Here is a 22,072-nt window from a genome sequence, read left to right as displayed (position 1 = left end):
TTGAGAGCAGGTTTTTGGTCTGTGGCTGCCCTACCCACTCCCCTCAGGGGCCCTTCCCCACTGACCATCAGAGACCCTCGGCTCTGGGGGCAGGGGACTCCATTCCTTGCTCTGGCACAGCTGTATCAGGTACTCAAAGCTCAGCATGGAGCCTATGCAGGCAGCATCCCGAGGGTGGAGCTAGGGGAGGAAGAACAGAGGTCAGGGGTAAGCCCCCCGGAACCCCAGAGACCCGGGCCTCCAGCTCTCAAGGAAGCCCACAGTCAGATACTCAGAACACAAAGATTCACAGGGATCAGAAAGCTCAGAGGCTGCGGTCCTCCCGAAGGGACAGCACCCAGCGTGGTAAGTGGTGCGGGCACTGCTGAGGTCACTCACAGCTCTTGGGATCTCAGAGTACGTCAAGTTTTGGAGGTGTTTCCAGCTCTCAGGGCCGGGTCCCACTCGCCCACACTGTGGCTCCACCCACACCTCGGTGACCAGGTTGAGCTCTGAGTCTCCCTCCAGGGCCTCCACCTCTACATCGTTGTCATCATCTGTCGAAAAACTAAAGGAGGAAGGGCCCTGAGCCTGGGAGTGAGGGGAGTCCCACCCACACCTCCATGGCCAGAGTCAGTCTCTGGAGGGCAGAAGGTGGTGGGCACCCAGGACAGCCACAAGTCGTATGTGCCCTTACCAGACCTGCACCTGCCTGATAAAGCATTTAAAAACGGCGCTCTCTGCTATGGCCAGTGTGGCTCAGTTGGTTGGAACACTGTCCCATAAACTGAAAGGTCACCGGTTCAATTCCGGTAGAGGCACATGCCTAGATTTGTGGGGGTTTGGTCCCTGACTGATGCATGTGCAGGAGGCAACAGATTGATGTTTCTCGCTCACATCCATCTTTCTCTCCCTCCCTTCCCCTCTCTTTCAAATCAGTTAAGGCATGTCCGGGTAAGGATGAAAAAAAATTAAAATAAAAACAGCACCCCCTAGCCCACCTCTCTCAGGTGTTGGAGACAGAACTTTAGGATACAGTAGCGGGGAGAAGGAGGAGGAAGGCGGAGAGCGGTAACTCTCCAAGAGGGGCTGGCTCTCACCTGTCCTTGGTGGAGGTGGAGTGTGGCGGGAAGAGGATGTACTGGACAACACATGTGTGCCTCTCTTCCATGGCAGCCTGCCCCGGGGGCTCATTCTGAGGGTTGAACAGGAGATCCTGGGCAAACCCCAACCAAGGCAGAGATAGCACCCCGCCCCCCCAGCTCTGACGCTCAGAACTTTAGCCCCCTTGCCACACTATCCTGGGACTGGCCTCAGGACTTGGCTCCCTGTGAGGCAGTTTCCAGCAGTCCCAACCCAGCTCAGAGGTCAGTGCCCCTGGGATGGTGACACACCTTGGTGCGAGGTGTCATGAGGAACAGCACCTACCTGAATGGGAAGCTCCAGCACCATGTTGATGATTCCTTCCCCACTGCAGGCAAAGTGGAACCCTTCAGAGAGTCGGACTCTGAAGCCCCATAAAGGTGGGGGCAAGGACAGGAGATGGAGGAGAGACAGTCAGAATACATCCCTGACCCCATGCTACCTGTGTACCCACCTTCCAGCAGCCATCCAGGCAGACTTGAGTGCTGGTGACCCTACTAAGACTAGTGGTCCCTTGAATGTAATATAGGTCTAATTAGGACCAGAGGTCTAAATAAGTAGAGCAGAGGGAGGGGAGGGGATGGCAGTAGCAGGCCTTGCTCTGTGCTGGACACTTTGCATAACAGCTTAGAGAGGGGCGGTGTCTGCCAAGTTGTCCGGCAGGCTCAGGTGACATACTCAGTGAGGATGGAGAGGAGCTGGGCAATGGCGCTGAGCGGCAGTGCAGGGGCCAGTCCTGATGGGACACTCCACAGCCAGCGCTGATGGTAGAGGTAACGGGACAGTGATGCTAGGCTAGAAGAAGCTGAGCGGCCCGACACCAAAGGTAGTGGCCCTGGTGGCTCCAGTGTCAGCAGGAAAGGAGCCCGGTAGTCCAGGGGTAGTTTCTCATACCTGGGAAAACAGGAGCAACCCCCAGTTGATTGCTACTTATACCCAGCTAAGCCACAGCCCTCCCATATGCTCCCAGCCCGAACCCCACCCTCTGCACCAACCTGATGAGTAGCTTGTCCAGTGGCTTCTGCAGGACCACGAGGCAGGGCCGGTCAGAGAGGGCCTGCTGTGGCCCCAGCAGAGGGGGAGACTTGGAGGGAGAGCTGCCCCCACCAATGCCTCCCAGCCCTTTTCGTTTCACCTTAGGCGTTGGCTCCTTGCTTTGAACCCGGTGCGGGAAACGTAGCCGCAGGATCTCTTCCTGCAAGCCTGACACAATCTGCGGGGAAAATGAGATCAGATTCTCCTGCTCCCACCACCTACTGATCTGGGAGAAGGGGCTCACAGACGAGATGAGAGAGCCGTACTTAATTTGGGGGCTCCTCACTCTACTGGCCCTGGCCCTGGCCCTGTGGGTTTGTGGAGAAGGAACCAGTCTACACTCCCGACTCCTTAGGCTAGGAGATAGTAAGAGCCCAGCTCACCTTGTGCCGGGCCTGTGCGGGTGTGCCGATGGGAAAACCCAGGCGGAGAACCATGCATGGGGCCTTGGAGATGATGCGGACCATGTAGAAGGAGGAGGGGGGCTGGTCTGGGGCACTGGGAAGAAATAGGAGTCAGTGAACAGTCCTACGTTGGCTGTAAATGAGTTTAGGAGCAAGTAGGGATACAGTCTGGGGTAAGAGGAAGAGATGATGAGCTGAGATGGCAGGGGAAGAGTGAGGGGACATCACTGTGCCTACCTGGAGAGCAGCTTCACATAGGAATAGCCCTCGACTAGCACGAAGCTGCTCCAGTCCCGAAGCAGAGAGGTCAGAGAGGAGTGTGAGATCCTGCACTGGACAGTGCTGTAGCGTCCATTGCTGCCTGGGGTGTGCAAATGCTTGGGGATGGGTCTGGGAAAAGCAGTAAACATTGAGGTCAGACCTACCAGCTCCAATCTTCGGGGAAAAGAACAGATTGCTACCTCTTTCTCCTAGAATCTGTTTGAGTATATGGGGGCTAAGGAGCAGGAAGGAAGGGTTACAGTTTTTCTTGGCCAGGGTTATTAAGGGCTCATCTGCTGTCCCCCTTCCCCATCATTCCCTGTCCTGTCACCCTTGCTCCTCCATCCCAACTATGGCCCTAAGACGATACTCACGTGTCGTGCTCCAGGATTAGCACTAGGCGGTGCATATGCAGCCAACGCTGCCATGAATTTGCATCCATAGACAACACCGGCTTCCAGTAGGCAGCAAACTGGGCATGGGATGAGTCGGACCCACTGTGTTGAAGGGAGAGCACCTGGGGGTGGGAAGGATAGCTCTATAGGAGCTTTCATAGAAAACCAGGGTACAGCCTCCAGACAGTGCTCAGAACCATGGAGTTCAGAGGGTCAGAGGTGGCAGTGGCTTAAGGCTAAAGGAACCCATAACCTGACCTGGGCTGAAGGCAAAAATTGCCTCCAATGTGAAGGGTAGATTAGGATGAATGAGCCCAGGGAAAGACTAGGTTGCCTTTTAAAGCTAATTCCAGGTAAAAGATGAGACTTGCCACACTTCTATCACTGGCTTCTGAGCAAAGCCACTGAGTGATGGCAGGACCTCAGAGGAAGCTGCTGATCATTAACATAAGCCCCATGGTCTAGCAATGCCAGGTTGGCAGCCGGGGGGCCAACTGTGAAGAAGGCACAGGACAAAGGAAGCTGTGGTCTTCAGGAAGTACACAGTTCACGGTGGTTGTTCAGGGCAGGAAATGGGTGAAGGTGGTGGGGGAGGCCAGACTATGCCAGATGGAGATGGGGCAAGGAGGCCTGCAGTCACCTGGATACCACCACCTACACCTTCTGTAAGTCTTTACCTCTGACATCACAGTCTGTTGAGGACAGCCAGCCTCTCCCTACAGCTTCTTCTCCTCCCCCGGGGGCTTGGAAGGAGGGAGGGGAATTGCTCTCAAGGTTAACAGGTTCTGGTTTGGCTGCCTCAGACTTGAGAGAGAAGGAAAAAGAAGGTGGTTCTGGACTCCAGGTGCCATGCCAGTCCAAGTCTGGGTGGGCACAAAATGGGGATGATGAGCATCAGAACCACTCACCGGGGTGGTGGAGCCAGGAGGGATGTAGAAGAGTGGCACTCCACTCTTGGTGCTGTCCGGAATCGTGAAGTGTTCTGGGACTGAAGAGAAGGACTGAAGGTGGGCTAGCATCTGGTCCGTCTGGTTAATGCTGTAGGACAAGGGCCAATCCTGAGCCACACCTGACTCTGGAGGGTACAGAGGAGGGGAGCCCCAGGCAGACAGGCGACCCTAGACACCAGCCTGGTGCTCAGGGTGACTCTCTTCAGCTCCAAGATTCACACATCCGTCCCTCCACACAACAAATGGGGCACCACTGACTGGGCAGTGACCTCACTCACCTCTGCAGTGTGTTCCAGAACCGCCGGATGACGTGGGTACGATACAGTGAACGAATGGGCTGCCTCAGCGCGCAGGACACATCATGTAAAATGTCATAGCCACCTTCCATCGTCACTTCCACGCGTGTTCCTCGAGGGCCCTCAGGCTCCAGGGGCCAGGGCGCCACAGCCACGTACTCAATGTGCATGTTGTGTTTCCACAGGAGCACCAGCTTCACCTCCAGCTGGGACCCTCCTTCAGGGGAAGCAGGAGGGCTCATTAGGAGAGGCAGGCAGAGGACATCGAGCCTGGGACTGAGCCCTATCTGAAACCCCCACCTACCTCATGGAACTCTAGCCTGGCCCAAAGTTCCAAGCATGGTTCCACAGATTTCAGGCCCATGGCCTGCCAACTCACACAAACAGAATTTTGCAGTAATCTGAAACAAAGCCAAGTTCAAGATACCACACCACTCTCAGGTGACTCACCTTGGGCAAAAGGGGATGGAATTGGGCACATAAATGCTAAGAGAACTAAGCCCTGAAAGAAATTCACTTGTCTCAAACGACAAGCAAAATCTTCCACTGTGACACTATTGCGTGTGATACATGTGTCCTCTGCTTTGTTCAGTGGGTCCTCCCACACGCAAAGCGTAAGAGATTTGTGGGAAACAGCAGGGTCTAGGGATCCTTACCTTTGGCTAGCGTGACCTCTCGGACACTGTAGCCCTCTCGAAGCCGCACAGACACGGTGCTGACCAGGTCGGCTGGCACCTCCTTCTCAGTGTGCTTCTTCCGTCGCAGGGCCAAGGCGGGGTTGCTGCTGGCGGAGACCAGGTGCTCATTAAATAGGCGGTGCTGAGAGCCTAGTGAGGATGGGGAAGGGGAGACAGTGGTTACCTCTTACTGGAGAGAGATATGGAGCAGGAGCTGTGCTAAAATCATGGGGCGAGGACAGTACCAGAGTAGTTAGTTGCAGTTATACTTTCAGTCCCCCAGGGACCAAAACCCCAGGTATACTCCTGTATCACCTCAGTGCGTTTACACTCCCCCATTCCCATACCTGCCCCAACCTGACTCTCACCACAATAATATTCAGGATTCAGGGCTTCCCCACTGCGCAGGAAGGAGTAGAGGAGAAATGCCCGGTGGTAAACAGTCAGACCCAGGTTGCCCGGCTCGGGCTCAGGACAAGTGGACAGGTAGGAGCCAAATGTTGCCATTGCGATGAACTTCATCAATTCCACATTGGGCACATGGCCAAAACTGCAGTCATACGAATAAACTCCTCCCACCTGGAAAAAGTGAGCAATTGGAGACCTCGTTCGAAAAGAGGCACCAGAAAAAGTACAAGAGCAGAAAAGACCAGGCTGGTGGCTGCTCCCATCCTCTAGACCATAGAATGGAAAGTGGGCTGGTGTCCTCCCAACAGACCACTGTAACTTTCTTTCCCTGAGCCTTTCTGCCAGAAGCCTGTGCCATCTGGTCACACATTTCTTCCTCAAACACCAGCCTGCCTCCACTCATTAAAGATCTTGGCAACTGGTTCACTTTCTGTCATCATCCTGAGAGGCTACAGTGTCTCTGACAAAGTGCTTCCCAAGCTTTAGAGTGCACACAATACACCTGGGGATTTTGTTCAAATGCAGCAGGTCTGGGACGGCGCCTAAGGGTCTGCATTTCTAACAACTTCCCTGGTGATGCCCATGGCGCTAGACTGTGGACCATACTTTGCACATCAAGGCTGTCGATCAGAGGTTGGCAAACTAAACATAATCTGTGGGCCAAATTTAGCCCAACACCTATTTTTGTACATAAAGTTTTGTTGGAACACAGCCACGCCTATTCATTTTCATGCTGTCCATGGCTGCTTTCACCCTACAAGGTCAGAGCTCAGGAGCTGTGACAGCCCTATGTCCTACAAAGCCTAAATTACTTACTAGTTGGCCCTTTACAGAAAACGTATGCAGACCTACTCTAGATGATTCGTTCAATTCTCTGGCCTCTCAGTTCCTTAACTCTCATCTCCTAGAACTTTCTTTACTCCTTTCGCCTTTCTGCTAGTTACATGCTGGCTAGTTCTGCTTGTCACCTTTGCTTTACCTGAAAGCACAACAGTCCCCCCTTATCTGTGGTTTTGCTTTCTGCAGTTTCAGTTACCCAGTCAACCACGGTCTGAAGATATTAAATGGAAAATGCCAGAAACGAACAATTCTTAAGTTTTAAATTGTGTGCTACGCTGAGTAACATGATGAAATCTTGCTCCCTCCCACCCAGGATGTGAACAATCCCTTTGTCCACTGTATCCAAGCTGTACACGCTACCTGCCCGTAAGTCACTTGGTAGCCATCACAGTTATCAGATCAGCAGTCAGATGGACTGTCTCAGTAGCAAAGTCCTTGTGTTAAGTAAAGTAACCCTTACTTTACTTAATAATGGACCCAAAGCTCAAGAGTAGTGATGCCAGCAATTCAGATATACCAAAGAGAAGCTGTAAAGTGCTTTCTTTAACTGAGAAGGTTTGTGTGTATAGGAAAAACATACTATATATAGGGTGCAGTACTATCTGTGGCTTCAGGCATCCACTGGGGGGCCTTGGAACATATCTTCCGTGGATAAGGAGGGACTACTGTACTTCTTTGCAATTTCAATTCCCCCATCACATTGTTTACACACAACCATATCCCTTTAGGTTCCTTCCATCCTCCTCCTCCTGCTGTTCTCTGACCTTATTAAGATTGCCAGGCCTGAGCCTCCACTCTCTCCAAGTGTATCAGCAGCCTCTTCATCCCCCTTTTTCAACCCAGCCGGGACCTTATGTTTAAGCAACTTCATCAGCATCATTTTAAATTCCCTGACCCTTCACTTTTTTTCTGCTTCTACCTCAAAAACCCCACTAGGATCTGTATCCCCAGGTGGGATTCCAATGGGTCCCAAATGAAGAAAAACACAGTTGTGTAGGTTGATATCACATCAAAACATATGATGCCCAACTCTGCTAGTCTTTCAATGCTGTCCTCAGGACAGCACCTTCCTTCCAACTCTGGCCTCCTTACCCTTACAATGCTCATCTTAATCGTTTACTGCACAGAGAAATCACAGGCCCTTGGTAGGATTTATCTACATCTTCACTTCTATCCTCCTGGTCTCAAAGGAAGATGTAACCCTCTCCTGCTCCTCAATCTGTTTCTTTAACCAATTGCCTGCCCTCCTCCTTCCCCCACCATTCAATTTACAGACTTTACTCCATCAGGCTTCCTTTTCTTTCCCTTATTTTCAAGCTCTGCTTCACCATGGATCCTTAGAAACATACTTAAGTCTATAGCTATACAAGCAAAAAAACAAAACAAAACAAAACAGAAAAACACCCCTCTCCCTCCACCCTGTACTTCCCTCTGGCTACCATTCTCTCTCACTCCCCACTTAATGACCAGCCAAATTCCTTGTGTCAACACTGTCTCCACTTACTTCTCGTCTATCCACTCCTCAACCCACTGCAATCATTTCCCTCACCACCTCTTCACTGTAATGGCCTGAAAAAGATCCCCGTGACCTCCTAGCCACCAAGACCAAGAGGCACTTTTCATTCCTCATTTTACACAATAAACTACTCCTTTCTTCCCCAAACTCTAAATTCTCTGACACCAGAATCTCCTGGTTCTCATCTGAGTATTTCCCTTCATTGCATGCAGAGTCCTCTACTTATGAAAGACCTTTAAACACTTGCGTCCCCCAGGTTCTTCAGGGACCCTCTTCTCCACTCAATCATCATCTGGAGGCTGACAAAACCTAATTCCCTCTCAGCTAGTGCTGCCTCCACAGTATCAGATGTGCAGATCCAACTCCTAACTGCTATGAATAGCAGCCATTTATTAAGTGATTATGCACTACATTAAGCACTTCATATGCATTCTCTCACCCAATGAGGTAGGTAGTATTATAATCTTCATTTACAAATAAATCCAACCAAGAAGCGATGTGCCCAGTGTCACACAGCTAATAAGCGGAGCCAGGATTTGGGCCAGGCATGCCTAACTCCACACGCCACGTTCTTAACTGCTTTCCTCTTGATCCGTCAGATGCAACATGCATAAACCTGGATGCATCATCTTGCCCTCGCTATACCCCAACTGCTTCTCTTCTTGTTCGTCCTGCCAGCTACCTACCTTCACTAAAGTCAGGAGCTTGGAGACAGTCATAACTATTCTTTCTCCCTCATCCCTCACCCCTTGCTAGTCAAGAGTCATGCTGATTCTATGTCTTCATTTTCTTAATCCGATCCCCTTCTCTCTTACCCTAATTCCCCTAATTTAAGCCCTTCTCCTTTCTCATCTGACCATTGCAATTAATAGTTTTTTTCCTCTATTCCTACCTTTTACACAGCATCAAGAATGACCTTTATTATATAGAAATCTAACTAGTGACTTTCTTTCTATTTATCTGCGTCACCCACAGAATTATGCTGAAACTCCTTAATATAGCAGAACCGGCTTTTCACGTTCTGGCCTATGCACACCCTTCAGCCTTGTTTCCCATTGCTCTTTGCCTCCTTCTCCACAGTCCATCGACCCAAACTGACTGCAGCTCCCTGAATATACCACTTTTCTCCTTTGCTTAAGCTAGTTTGAACTGGGTTTTCTGACCCTTGCAAACAAAACAGTAATAACTAATCAAATAGGACTGGAGCTGACTGCCAGATTTCAAATTCTGCATTCTTTTTACAATAATATACTGTCTCCCACATCCTAAGGAAAGAGGACAAAGACCAGAGTCCTCTGCCACCACTGCCGGCTATCCCATTCTAGACATGACACCTCTCCCCACCACACATGTAATTATGCTATTGGCTTTACCTGGGAAATCATCTCCTGCAAAAAAAAATAACTAACCACATCCTGCTGTGTGAGATGTCATACTTCCCTCTCCATCCTAGAAAGTGCTCACCTGTACAAAGGAACAAGCCACAGTGCCACTGCGAAGCTGGTTCAGCAACGTCTCACAGACAGCAACATCAGGGACACTGGTCACCCCATCTGTGATCACAATGATACCTGCAGCAGGAAACATTAGACTCAGACCCAGGACACTGACCCGGCAAAGTCAGGCACTCAACTGATGGAACCCTGAAGACCTCAGTATTTGCCAACAAATGTGCTTTATAATCCTCAGACGCCTTTCCCCTCCCTTACCCTCCTGCTTCTTCCTCTTGAGTGCTGGAGACCAGTCTCCTCCTAAGTGATGTCCTTAGAGCACTACTCCTTCCTGCTGGTATCCCTGATGGTTGTCAGAGCTGTGGGTACTTGAGATATCCACTAACACACCCTTAACTCTAACAAACAAGGAGGCAGATCAGATCCTCTCCCCTGAGGTCTACTGATCCCCTAGAAACTAGCTTTGCTGATAATGCTCCTAATACCCTTCCTGAATCCCAATCCCACAAACATTCCTTCCACTCACCTGCACTAGAGTTTGAGGGAAGCAACTGCAGCGCCAAGATGCCCTGACGAATCATACTGACCAGCCCAAGATCAGCTGTCACCATGGAGACTCCCATCTTCCGGCCAGGGGGCTCCCCTGAGTCTGGGGACTGATCTTCTGCCTGGCCCAAGTTACAGAAAAAACAGAATGGGACAGAACGCATTGCCGCATCCACAGCAAAGCCTGGATTTAGTGCAGCATCTCCCAAGCCACCCAGGCTCAACCCTGTGAGGATCCCAATCCCCTGACTATGTAGCTGAGCCCTGACTGCTCCCTCCCCTAGTGTGTGTTCAGACACTGACCCTCAGATGGGCAGGGAGTCTAGCACTACATGAAGCACTAGTCTGTGCTGAAGCAGGGTTTCTACACCTCTTGTCAATAAGGCCCCCTTTCCGTATTTTCCCACTGACATGATGAAATATCTTATACACCAGTGAAATTGTGTTTCGGACACACAGAACTTCCACCTGCCTAGCTACTTCTTCGGTATTGAAAGGAATGCGAGTGCACTCTAGTGAACCCAAGGAACTTTATCCCCGATCGTACAAAATACTAACTGGAGATCAAAGACACCCACGATCACCTTCTCAGGTCCGTTGACGGACCAGATCCTGGACTAAAAAAACACAGCAAACAGCTTTCACATTTTCTCCCAGCAAGATTTTGTATCTTGGGAAGAGTAACCAAGCCCTCCTCCCAACAGGGGACCTGTCGTGTGCACTCACCAGCACTTCTATCCCCGGCTCACTCTGCCTCAGCTCTCAGTTCTTATTTCTGCCTTCTTCCCCCTCTGTATTAGGCTTGTCCCTCCTCTCTCCCCTCTGTACCTTAACAGCTCCTCTTCTAAATGGCCTCTACCTACTCTGTCTCCCACGTACCTGGCTTTGGGGGTCATACTGCTGCTGCAGCATGGTGGCCACCTTATCCTCAAAGAGACAGAGCTGCTCATACACCTGCTGCAGGAACACTTCCCGCTGGGTAGGGTCCAAAAGGCAGCCCTGGACCAGCACCTGAAAAACATAAGGGAACGACCAAAACAGGAAGTTCAGGGGGATACTGGGCAGTATGCCTCCTGGTTTCTCCCTTTAGGCAACACCGACTTCCCCTCTAAGCAGGCTGATTCCACAGCCAGTTCCTCCCTCATCAGATCATCTACAGCATCAGTCCTCAGCCCAGGTATTCCTGCTCATTGCCCCCAGGTCATCAGCCACCTTATTCTGGGTTCACAACCTCCCTCTGCTCCAGTGCTCCACACTGGGTTTCCCCATGTCCCCTCATGGGGGCGCCAAAAGATCTCCCAGTTCCTTCTACTTGCACTACCAGACTTTGTCCATAAACCGCCCCACCTCAGCTGGCAAAGCCTTTTTCATTCTAACTCATATTTTTTTTCTTGTTGATTTCTAGGCACTGTACTTAGAGACTGTCTGGAACATTTCTCTTTTTTAGGTTCAAAATCTTCTTATTCCCTCAATGAATGCTGCTTCCTTCCCCTTACTCTCAGTGATAACTTCCCCCCTCAAATCTGTCAACAGGAATTCCCAGCTTACTCTAACTCTCGAAAGACATCCTCAGTGTTTGCTAGATTATGTCTGTGTTCCTATGCTTCCTTACAGGCTCTGAAGGAAGGATTTCTCCTCTTCCTCTTTTTCTCTAAAGATAATCTTTCCATCTAATCTTGGATCTTTTGCCTAGTATTTTCATTCTTTCTCCATGGGGTTTGTTTCCTTCAACTTACACCATAAATAAATGCCCCATCCTAAAAATGGTATGTAGGCCTGCTGGCCTCTGTGGTGGCCCTTAGGATATCTTCTTTTTCTCACCCTCAACCTGCCTCACAGGCCCACTCCTCCCAACCCCTGACCCCCTGTGCAACAACTACCTCTTTGCTCCCTGTTCAGAACAGGGGAAGTAGGCAGGCACAGTCAAAAGAGGGGAGAGGGGACCCTGCAGCACTGTGCAGTCCAGACTATGGGAAGCAAAACAGTATCGGAGGAATACACAAAAGTGTGAACGATGTTCACAGCTATATTGTTTAGAAGAGAGAAAATTGGGTCAGCCCAAGGGTCCAACAATAAAGGTTTGGCTACATACATAATGATAAACTAGGATAAAGTCAAAACAGTCATTAAAAATCATGTTTCTAAAGAACATTTAGTAACATGGAAAAACAACCATATTACACTTAAAAAAGCAGGACATAAAATTGTGTGTCTGGAATGAGTCTGATGTTTCTCCTTTATTTGGATGAGGGGTGGTGGTGAGGGAGGACACACACATACTCAAAGACAAGAAGGAAATTCCGTAAGATGTTAATAGTAGTTATTCTGGGTGATATATTATGGGTGAGTTTTGCTTTTCTTTTAATTCTATGTATTTTTCAAATCTCCTTCAATGGACATGAATAATAAAATGATTTTAACTTACTTTTCTTTTTTAAAAGCAGCAGGATACACCTTGAGGGAGCTATAGAGACGGTGGGGAGGCTGGTTCAGGGTTAAGTGGCCCTGCTGGCTTAACTAAGTCCTCTGCTCCCCACAGCTGCTGCCCTTGCTCAGGCCTCATCTCTTCCCCATGCTATAATAATCTTCTCTTCTTCCCAATCCAGAATTTGTCCTGATCCATCTTCCTTATTGGCCACAAGTGTGACCTTCCTAGTGTACAAATCTGATCCTGTTACCATTCATTTAAAACCTTCAAAGGCTCCCTACTACCTATGGCTACTAGTTTTCATTTGTACGTTTCCCATGTGGCAGGCACTGTTTTAAGTACTTGACATGTATTGATTCTATCACCACATAATATTAGTACTGTTACTATCCCCATTTTGGAGAAAAGACACAGGCACACGAAGAGCTTAAGAAGTTTGCCTGAGGGCACACAGCCAATAAGTGGTATTGCCAGGAAGCAAATACAAGTAATGTGATTCCAGATCCAGAGCTCTCAACCGCCACAGTAAACTTGCCAATAGAATAAAGTACAAGTTCTTAGTCATGACATTCAGGGTCTTTCATAATCCTGCCCCCACTTATCTCTCCAATCTCCTCTTTACCACCCCACCTCCACGTTCAAACTTGACTGTGTCAAACTGAGTAACATGTAATTCTCTAGAACAGTTTCACAACTTCATGTCTTTGCTTTTGCTGGTCCCTCCACCTGGAAAGTCTGTTTCCCTGTCTTTGAATGGTTATCTTCGATTCCTCCTCTTAATTAAGACACAGTTCGAATGCCTCTTTGTCTGAAATCCTTCCCTGTCTCTGCCCCAAGCTTGGCCAGATGCTCCCTCACAATGTTCCCTTAGCCTCTGAGTCATAACTTATCAGTGCCTTTATCACATTCAACTGAAATTACCTCCTTCAATCAGTTTCCCCCACTAAACTCTCAACTCCTCCTATCAGGATAGGGACAGGGTCTGATTAATCTGTATCTCCAGGACCTAGCCCAAGCCTGGCAGAGATCAGGCTTCAGTGTTTGCTAAGCCCAACCAAATGTTGAGTGATTACCTACTACCTCTTCTTTCCTTGCCTTGGCTTTTAATGTGCCTACGAAGCCTGGACTCTATCTGGGTATGGAGCCCATAACCAGCAGTCCTAAGAGCTGCACTAGGAGAGTTTAATCCAGGGTAGAGGGCTGGGATCCAGGTGTACACCAACTGCCTTGTTGTGTATTTCAGAACCTCAGATGCTGTTCCTTGCATCCCTGTCTTCCATAACTAGTCTGATAGCTAAGGTGATAATGCAGCCATCAGGGACAGTTTAGGGTAACCCCCTACCAATGAGTTCAGGGTGGTTAAGAGCAGAAGAGGGGAAACTGGGCCATGTTTATCCATGTCAAAAACAGATATTCCAATAACAGACTTGACCATTGTCCAAATGGAGTGTCTTGTGATAGCCTTGCCTGGGTGTGTAATTATCTGGATGGTCAGCATTACAGCCAACACTTCACAGGACATTCAGAGCAAATGACCCACCTCTGTCCCTGGAAGAAATTAGGTTTCTGGGTATTTGTTACATTTCAAAATCATAAAACTATTCCTAAAGACCATCTTCTGGAGTTAGTGCCAGCAGTCAGGATACCAGCAAACCTGATGAAACTGAAGGCAGGGGGAGGGGGAAGGAGAGAAACACACTGAGAAAACAAATGTCCAGTGGCCAGGACCAGGGACACACAGGAGAAGTGACAGAGGAATTTGTCCAATCAATGGCATCTGACCTAAAGCTTATGGGAAGGATCTTTAAGACCAGAGGAACTGATTCTTTTCAAAAGGAGACTCAAAGAGATGACTAAGAAACGGGTTTAAGCCAGCAGAGCTGGGGACTTTGGGTACAAGCAACAGAGACAGGATAAGGACTTGGTCAGAAGACTATCAGAAATGAGGTCTGAGGGTACATACTTGGAAAAAGAATGCAATACCTGGTGGGACTGCAGGCCAATAATTGAGGAGTAGGCCTGGATAGTTACGTAGATCTCAGGCTGGAAGTCAATGCAAGATCCAGGCACTCGGAGGGGCTGAAGCAGCCCGCCTAGGCAGCGGGAAAGGGCATGGAAAACTTCATCAAACAAGATCTCCCCTGTGGAATCATCCTGAGGGCAATAAAAAGAAAGAGCTCTCAAGAGTAAGCAAAGGCAGCCCTGAGCAGAAGGCAGAAACAAGCAGCTTCAATGGGCCAGTGGGGCTCTTATCTTTTCAGGCTGATCACACTCCCAAATACAGTGCCACTGCTGGAATGGGGTCTGTCTTTACCCAGCATTCTTTACTGGCCTGTCTCCTTTCCACAATGGTAGGCTGAGACCGTTTTTCATTTCTCCCAAGCCTTTCCCTCCCCTCCTCACCCCAACCCATCCTTTCTCCCACTGTTTCCCCAGAGTCCCTTACCACAATGCCCGTAGATGGGCTAAGGTCCAGCTCAATAACAAATCGATACTGCCAAGCCAAGAAGGTGACCCGCGTGGAAGGTACAAGGAGAAATGGCCTTGGGGCCACTGGTTCCTCTGGCTGCCACCCAGGGGGTAGGACACTGAGTACTTCCAACTCCTGCTCAGACTGAAGCTGACAATTAGGATGAAGAGAAAAGGAAAGGGTCAGGGAGGGGTCACCCCTTTCTTCCCGGGACCTGAACTTCCATATCCAAAACAACATGCCTTTGGCTCCACCTCCCACAACCCAACATATACTCTTCCTACATGGAAAGTTATGAAATAAAATTTCCCCTGTAGAATCATCTTGTGGGCAAAGTCACTTGCCCCTCACAAAGCCTGTCTCCCCTACTATCTCTTTCCAGTACCCTTTTCAAAAAAACAGATTTTCTGCCCTGGATGGTGTGGCTTAGTGGACTGGGAGCCAGCCTGTGAACCAAAGGGTCACTGGTTCAATTCTCAATCAGGGCACATGCCTTGGTTGCATGCCAGATCCCCAGTGTGCGGGGTGGTGCACACAAGGAGCAACCACACACTGATGTTTCTCTTCCTTTCTTTCTCCCTCCCTTCCCCTCTGTCTAAAAATAATAAGTAAAATCTTAAAAAAATAAACAAATAGATTTTCTGCCCTGGCTGGTGGCTGGTGTGGTTCATTGTATTGAGTGCTGGCCTGTGAACCAAGCAGTGGCTTGTTTGATTTCCAGTCAAGGCACATGCCTGGACTGCGGAGCCAGGTCCCCAGTAGGGGGCGCATGAGAGGCAGCCACACATAGATGTTTGCCCCCCTCTCTTTCTCCCTCACTTCCCCTCTCTCTAAAAATAAATAAAATCTTTAAAAACAAAACAAAACAAAACAGATTTTCCGAGCCAGCCCCCCGCACACTGTGTGTCTCTGGGCCTCACCAACATCTCCTGAGGCGTGGCCTGCACAGTTTGATGCAGGTGATTGAGGAACCAAGCCAGTCGAACATTTCGGGAGATTCGATAATCCTTTTTCATCAACAGGAACACCTGCCCAGCTTCTTCCACCTGGGAACAAAGAGACATTAATAAATTTGTAAAAAGTTATAAAAGTTCCTCATATATATAAGAGGGACCCAAAATACCCTTGGAATTTATTTATAAAAAATCGTGTATTTATTCTTGTATGTTTAAACTTCAGTCACTTTCAAAGTACTCTCCATTTGGTGCAATGCACTTATAGAGACTTTTTTCCACTGCTCAAAACAGTTTTTGAACTCTGATTCTGATGACTTTTAGACCTTCCATCGTTTTTTGTTTCACCTCTTCCACACTGGCAAAACGTTTCCCTTTGAGGACTTTTTTTTAAAATCCAGGGAAACAAAGGAAAAAAGTCGCTGGCACAAGATGGGGTGCATAGGAAAGGAGGGGCACGGGGGTCATGTTGTTTTTGGTCAAAAACTGCTGAACACTTAGCATGGTGTGGGCAGGTGTGCTCATAAATCACCATCATGAAATGGGCAAATGGGTTGAAAGAGTCCTAAAAAAAAATTCACTGAAGACAAACGCAGCCTCTCACAACATCACCAGCTGGTACACTGATACAGATGGGTTCCTAGAACACTCACCTAGCAGGGCAAGTCTGTACTACAAGGGCCCACATTCTAGAAGAAAATTCTAAGTTTTTTGGGGGTCCTCCCTCATAAAGATCACTGTGCAAGTAACTTGTCCAGGAAGTTCACAATTCATGAGAAGCAGGGTAACAGAAGTGAAAAGGTTACTCTTACCTCCACACAAGGTGTACCCAAGGATTCAATTATGAGCTCTCTGCTCCAGTTCCCCCTGCAGGTCTCTATGTAGATTGAGTGACCTTTACACACCGTCAAATGTTTATGTGAGTTTCCCCTATAAACTACAATCTTTTTGAGAATAGGGACTGTATCTTGTTCTATTTTTTGTGTCCCTGTGTTTGGCAAACTGCTTGAGAGAGAGCAGACACTCAATAATGCCAGATAATTCCTCTTAATGATCCTTGACCACAGCAGGAACTTAAGGAATCTTCACTGGGTGAATAGTAAGCCTGCTGAATACCTCAAAATCAAACTTCCATGGGTCACAATTTCCCACTCTTGCCAGTTATCAACACCAGTTCCTTCCCTCCATTGACTCATAGGCAGTTGGTCCAACGTCCTGACAAGCATCAGCTCCCTTGCCCATGTCCTAGTCCTAACTACATAAGCCCTGCCAAACGTTGATTCAGGATGAAGTTGACATCCCTTATCCCTACACATACCATACCAGCTGCTCTTAGAAAGAAAGTTGCCACCTCTGGCAGGCCTTTACTAATCCTTCTACTTCCCCCTGGTCAGCAACCTCTCTTATTCCCCTTAGAGGGTTTTCCAATCTCTCAACCCCCACAGTCCTGGCAGAGAAACAGGCCTACTGTTTCACAAAGAAAAGACGGGTCAACTGGTCTGAACTCCCCCAACGTTTCTTCGATTTATCCTCATCTGTAGCATTCCTTTACTCCCTCACTCTTGCCTCAGAGGAAAAGACTGCTCTCTTTCTGTTTTAGACAAACTGCAAATTTCTCCTGTGTCCCTGACTAGTGAAGGGGAAAATGCCAGGCTGCAAGGATTGAAGAGAGAGTGGAAGAGAAATGAACAGGAAGAAGTCAACATTTGCCTGTTGAGTAATGTGGTTTTGAAAGGAAGTGGTCTTCTCCCGCCTCCAAAATGGGGAAATACACATGGAGAAGAGATCAAAATAGCTCTGGAGAAGCAATAACAGAGGTGCCTAATGTCAGAGGAGAGTATGAAGAGCAGAGATGCTATGACTAAAGATGAAGAAAACCTATCTTCTTCTCTAAGACAGAGGGCAAGCATAAGAAGATAACAGGAACAGATACTGGGAAATGGCAGGGATGAAAGTAAAAGGCAAAAAGAGGAAAGAAATTCATATTTATTGAGCACCTAAAATATGTTCAACAGTAGAACTGTGGAGGTTAAGTGCAAGAATTTCAGATTCGGACAGCTTAGGTTTGAATCTCAATTCAGCCACTTGTTAGCTGGGAGATTGGAGAAAAGGTACTTAACCTCTTTAAACCTCAGTGTCCTCATCTGTAAAATGGAGATAATCCTAACACCATTCTAATAGTTCTGTTGTGTAGATTAAATGGAATCATGCATATGAAGTACTCAGCACAGTGCATGTTACTTAGTAAGAATACAATAAAATTTAACTATTACAAGTTATAAAACCAGACACACAACAGTAGGGTCTTACCCAGGTAAGCTCATTCAGTCTTCACACAAAACACTTACCAGAAGTAAGCCAAGATCCAAAAAAGTTAATTGACTTAAATGATTACTAGGTCATAGGGTCAGATGTCAGACCCAGGCCTGATGAGCTGCAAAGCCCATCTATTGAGAGTGATAAATGGATAAAAGTAGGGACCTAAGAACAGAAAAGATTTCAAGTGTTCACAAGAAGGAACTTGATGGGACCTTACAAGCAGAAAGGATACTGTGACATAATCAGAAAATTTAATTTATACAATGATTTGATGGGATTCAGCATTATTTTGTGTTGTTGATACACCATCTGGGATCACTCGCTGGAAAATCTTACTCTATAGTACACTGCTTCCTTACTCTGGGCTGAGGTAGACTCTGGCTAGGATTTTGCCTTTTCTCCTGCGTTAGGTCAAGGTACTCAACTTTCTTTTGACTGGGTAGTAACATACCTGCATTAAAAAAAAATTCCCTCTGGATCTAGGAGGACTGCTATAACCACGCCACTGTCATGGTTGGGCTGAAGCTGGGAGGCTGACTGTCGCTGGGCTGTTTGTTGTTTTTATACTGTACGGGATTCCTCCTCTTTTTTGTAATCTGCATTTATAACTGTAACAATCCTATGGTTACCAAAAAATTCCCTGTCTGCCATGTCATTCAGAAAGTTTCCTTAATGACCATGGGAAATGATAGTAGTCTAGACCACAGCTACTCAAAGTAGCCATTCTGTGAACTGTTTGAGACTGGTCCCAGAGGAGACAAACTGTGCTACAAAGTAAAACCACCACTGCCTTTCACTGAGAAAGTCTTGTTATGAAAAAACCAAATGTCATCTTAAACTCACCTTTGAGACCAGTGCATTTTAAGGGATCTTTAGAATAAGACAGGCAAGAACTGGTGATTAATTGGAAGTGAAGAAGAAAGTGACAAAAAGGAAGGTGTCAAGGATGACTAAGGTAGCATCAGAAACCAGTAAGTGGCAGAATGATTTCTAAGTTAGCTAGAAAAAATTGAGTTATTTACCATCACTTCTAACCACCACCCCTCTCAAAAGCTCCCATCAAATTACAGTCTTATTGCCAACTTCCTAAAAACAGAAAAGTGGTCTACTGGCAACGAAAGAAATTGCAGCAATTAGCCCTGGCTGGTGTTGCTCAGTGGATTGAGTGTCTGCCTATGAACCGAAAGGTCATCTGTTCAATTCCTAGGCAGGGCACATGGCTGGGTTGTGGGCCAGGTTCCCAGTTGGGGGCGTCAAGAGAAAACTGATAGATGCATCTCTCACACATTGCTATTTCTTTCCCTCTCTTTCTCCCTCCCATCCCCTTTCTCTAAGAATAAATTAAAAAAAAATCTAAAAAGAAAAAGAAATTGCAGCAATTACTTGCCCTCTCTCTGATCCAGGGTCTCAGGGTAGGACACTCTTATAAACCAGGCAACCTCTCCCTCAGAATTGACTGATGTGGGTGTGATAATTAGTGACCACTCTTGTCTCTTAGTTGACTATACTGGATTCTTGCTCAGGTCTTTATCCAGAAAAGGATAGGCTGGGGCTCACAGTATTATCAGAACAATGAAGAATATGCCACGTTAGCAATCCTTTTAGTTTATCACTCTATCACCAGAGCCTAGTGCAGTGCCTGGCATATAGGATACTCAATACAATTTGGCTGAATAAGTGAATTCACTGTATGTTCTAAGCAAAGCAAACTTGACATTTAGAACTAATCATATAGGCCCTGGCTGGTGTGGCTCAGTGAGTGCCAACCTGCGAACCAGAAGGTTGCTAGTTCGATTCCCAGTCAGAGCACATGCCTGAGTTGTGGGCCAGGTACCCAGTGGGGGATGTGGGAAAGGCAACCACACATGGATGTTCCTCTCCCTCTCTTTCCCCCTCCCTTCTCCTCTAAAAACAAATAAATAAAATCTTAAAAAAACAAACTGATCCCACAGGTACAATTGTTCTCAGGGTGATAAACTCTTAACACTAGTCTTGCTACTATTTTTCTTTTGTTTTCCTTTGGTAGTTAGTATAGACCTTTTCTTTTTCTTTTGTTCTCCAAATGCCAGGTTGTTGCAGCTGTGCAAAGAAACACCAGGGAAAGGAGTTTTGGCCTATTTTGAGCTAGACTTACAAGGGCAAAGAGCACATGTCCCTGGGTCAACACTCTAAGGACAACTGGGGACATTTGGTCACTCTATCTTCTAGGACTAAAATCTTGGCAATTCTGGGTTTAATGAGTGAATCTTTCCATGATTTTCAGCACTGCTAGGTATCTCTGTTGGGCATTCACAAAACAGTTTATAGTTCTTCATAGAATCCACCACAATTTACAATAAAGGATTTAGATACTTGTTAATGTTTGTTTCCCGTACAAGTCTAGAAGCTCCAGTGAAGTAGGGGCTGTGTGTACGAGTATACATAGTTCTTTGCTATATCTCTAGCAACTAGCACAGTGCCAAGGTGCATGAGGTGTTTAACATTTGTTGAATGAATTCATGAAAGAGAAAGTGCTCTCAGAATCAATTTACCACTTATTCTTAATGTTTCACTTTTATCAGTATCTACTCTTTGCTGTCGAAGAGTTTCCATCCTCCCTTATCCATCCACTTTATGGGAAAAATTAGCCTATTTCCTTGTTTGGATTTTTGCTTCCAAGAAAACTTGTTTTTTTTTAACCAGTTTTCCACTAGTCTGTTCTTTTCTGGTATTATCTTCTTTTTTGATGTTCTTAGAATCTAGGGAGAGGTCCTGATTTGGGTTCTAATAGATTTTGAAAAAAAAAAAGTATGATTTGATAGCTAAGACTATGGGCTTGAGCATTACTTTCTCCTCTGTAACATACCGCCAGCTACCCCAATGGTGTGTGAAAGCATAAATGCACACATCATTAAAATAACAAGTCATCAGTCAGTTGCTTCTGAGTCTATCAAACATCTGGTGACAGCCCTGAGTCTTTGCTTTTCCATAATAAACATCGCCAGGTTCTGTAAGTATATCTCAAATGGCATGACTTCAAATCTCTCCATTTTTTAATCTTATATCGTATGCCTATGAGTGAACTTTGGCTGCTCTACTTCTCAACTTAAAATGTGGGGGCCAGAATGGAACACAATACACAGGTGAGGTGACAGAGTTAGAGTTCCCTATGTTCTATTTACGTATTTTGGAAGGTTTACCATACCATAGTCAGGACACACCCACGACTTCTCACTTGTGTTGTTGTTAGGACACATTCACTCCATTCTGTCCTCATGTAGCTGGCCTTTTGGGACACATACAATTATTAAATTAGTCCTATTATATTGGGTAAATTCAGTCTATTACTCCATTATGAAACTTAGAGGGCTATTTTGTCTTCTACTAAATCTCTTTCTAGCTTAATTTCCTGGCTGATTTGATCAGGATACCATCAAGTCCTTATCCAAGTGCAAAGAGGAGAAAGGCAAGGTGAGTATGCATTCATTCATCAGCCAACAAATTTGTGGAGAGCTCGCTACATGCCACCACTGGGCTAGGTCCTAAGGATACAATGGAAAGCAAAAAATGGCATTCTCTACTATCACAAAACTTACCCAATGGGGGAAAAAAGTAAGTAATTACTTTAATTATTATATTACCATAAACTGAGTATGTTCACCAAAGGATACGGATGTGGTTCTATGATAGCAGGTAACCAAGTAACCTACCCCAGGCTAGGATCTTAGAGAAAGTGACCCTGAAGATTAAGCACACATCTCATTAAGCACAGTTTGCTAAGAGAGGAGGGAAAGGAGGATAAACCGGACAGAGGATATACAAGAGCACTGTGCTCTTAGAAAACTTTCTTCAGATTACTAGTTAGTAGGCTGCTTAATTACATTACTACACAACTTCCATTTCTCCACCTTTTCTCAAAAGTTATTTAGAATGATGGACTGACTGTCCAAGGCCAAGCTGAAGTCTAGTTCATCAATCAGTTCTTACAGAATCCACTCTCCTGAAACCATAAACATTTGTCT

The 22,072-nt window shown here is 47.0% G+C and overlaps 1 protein-coding gene across 1 annotated transcript in view; it reads right to left on the bottom strand.

Annotated features, from left to right (window-relative positions):
• The window catches only part of SZT2 (SZT2 subunit of KICSTOR complex), a 50,995-nt gene that overhangs the window by 25,440 nt on the left and 3,483 nt on the right, over positions 1 to 22,072 (bottom strand). Inside the window, exons 2-20 of the mRNA XM_054572085.1 lie at positions 15,720 to 15,845; positions 14,776 to 14,949; positions 14,313 to 14,483; positions 10,781 to 10,912; positions 9,882 to 10,023; positions 9,369 to 9,475; positions 5,509 to 5,719; positions 5,120 to 5,290; positions 4,446 to 4,680; positions 4,126 to 4,255; positions 3,197 to 3,339; positions 2,799 to 2,951; positions 2,541 to 2,655; positions 2,118 to 2,335; positions 1,801 to 2,016; positions 1,408 to 1,486; positions 1,080 to 1,174; positions 379 to 547; positions 66 to 180 (exon numbers count right to left, since the gene is read on the bottom strand). Coding sequence (XP_054428060.1) covers positions 66 to 180; positions 379 to 547; positions 1,080 to 1,174; positions 1,408 to 1,486; positions 1,801 to 2,016; positions 2,118 to 2,335; positions 2,541 to 2,655; positions 2,799 to 2,951; positions 3,197 to 3,339; positions 4,126 to 4,255; positions 4,446 to 4,680; positions 5,120 to 5,290; positions 5,509 to 5,719; positions 9,369 to 9,475; positions 9,882 to 10,023; positions 10,781 to 10,912; positions 14,313 to 14,483; positions 14,776 to 14,949; positions 15,720 to 15,845 — 2,902 coding nt within the window. The remainder of the gene's footprint in view (positions 1 to 65; positions 181 to 378; positions 548 to 1,079; positions 1,175 to 1,407; positions 1,487 to 1,800; positions 2,017 to 2,117; positions 2,336 to 2,540; positions 2,656 to 2,798; positions 2,952 to 3,196; positions 3,340 to 4,125; positions 4,256 to 4,445; positions 4,681 to 5,119; positions 5,291 to 5,508; positions 5,720 to 9,368; positions 9,476 to 9,881; positions 10,024 to 10,780; positions 10,913 to 14,312; positions 14,484 to 14,775; positions 14,950 to 15,719; positions 15,846 to 22,072) is intronic.

The sequence above is a fragment of the Pteronotus mesoamericanus genome, unplaced genomic scaffold (genome assembly GCF_021234165.1).
Source record: "Pteronotus mesoamericanus isolate MK-2021 breed Mesoamerican mustached bat unplaced genomic scaffold, CSHL_Meso_final contig_221, whole genome shotgun sequence".
Classification (NCBI taxonomy): Eukaryota; Metazoa; Chordata; class Mammalia; order Chiroptera; family Mormoopidae; genus Pteronotus; species Pteronotus mesoamericanus.
The sequence above is the reverse complement of the archived record's forward strand: the minus strand, read 5'-3'. Positions and strand labels throughout refer to the sequence as shown.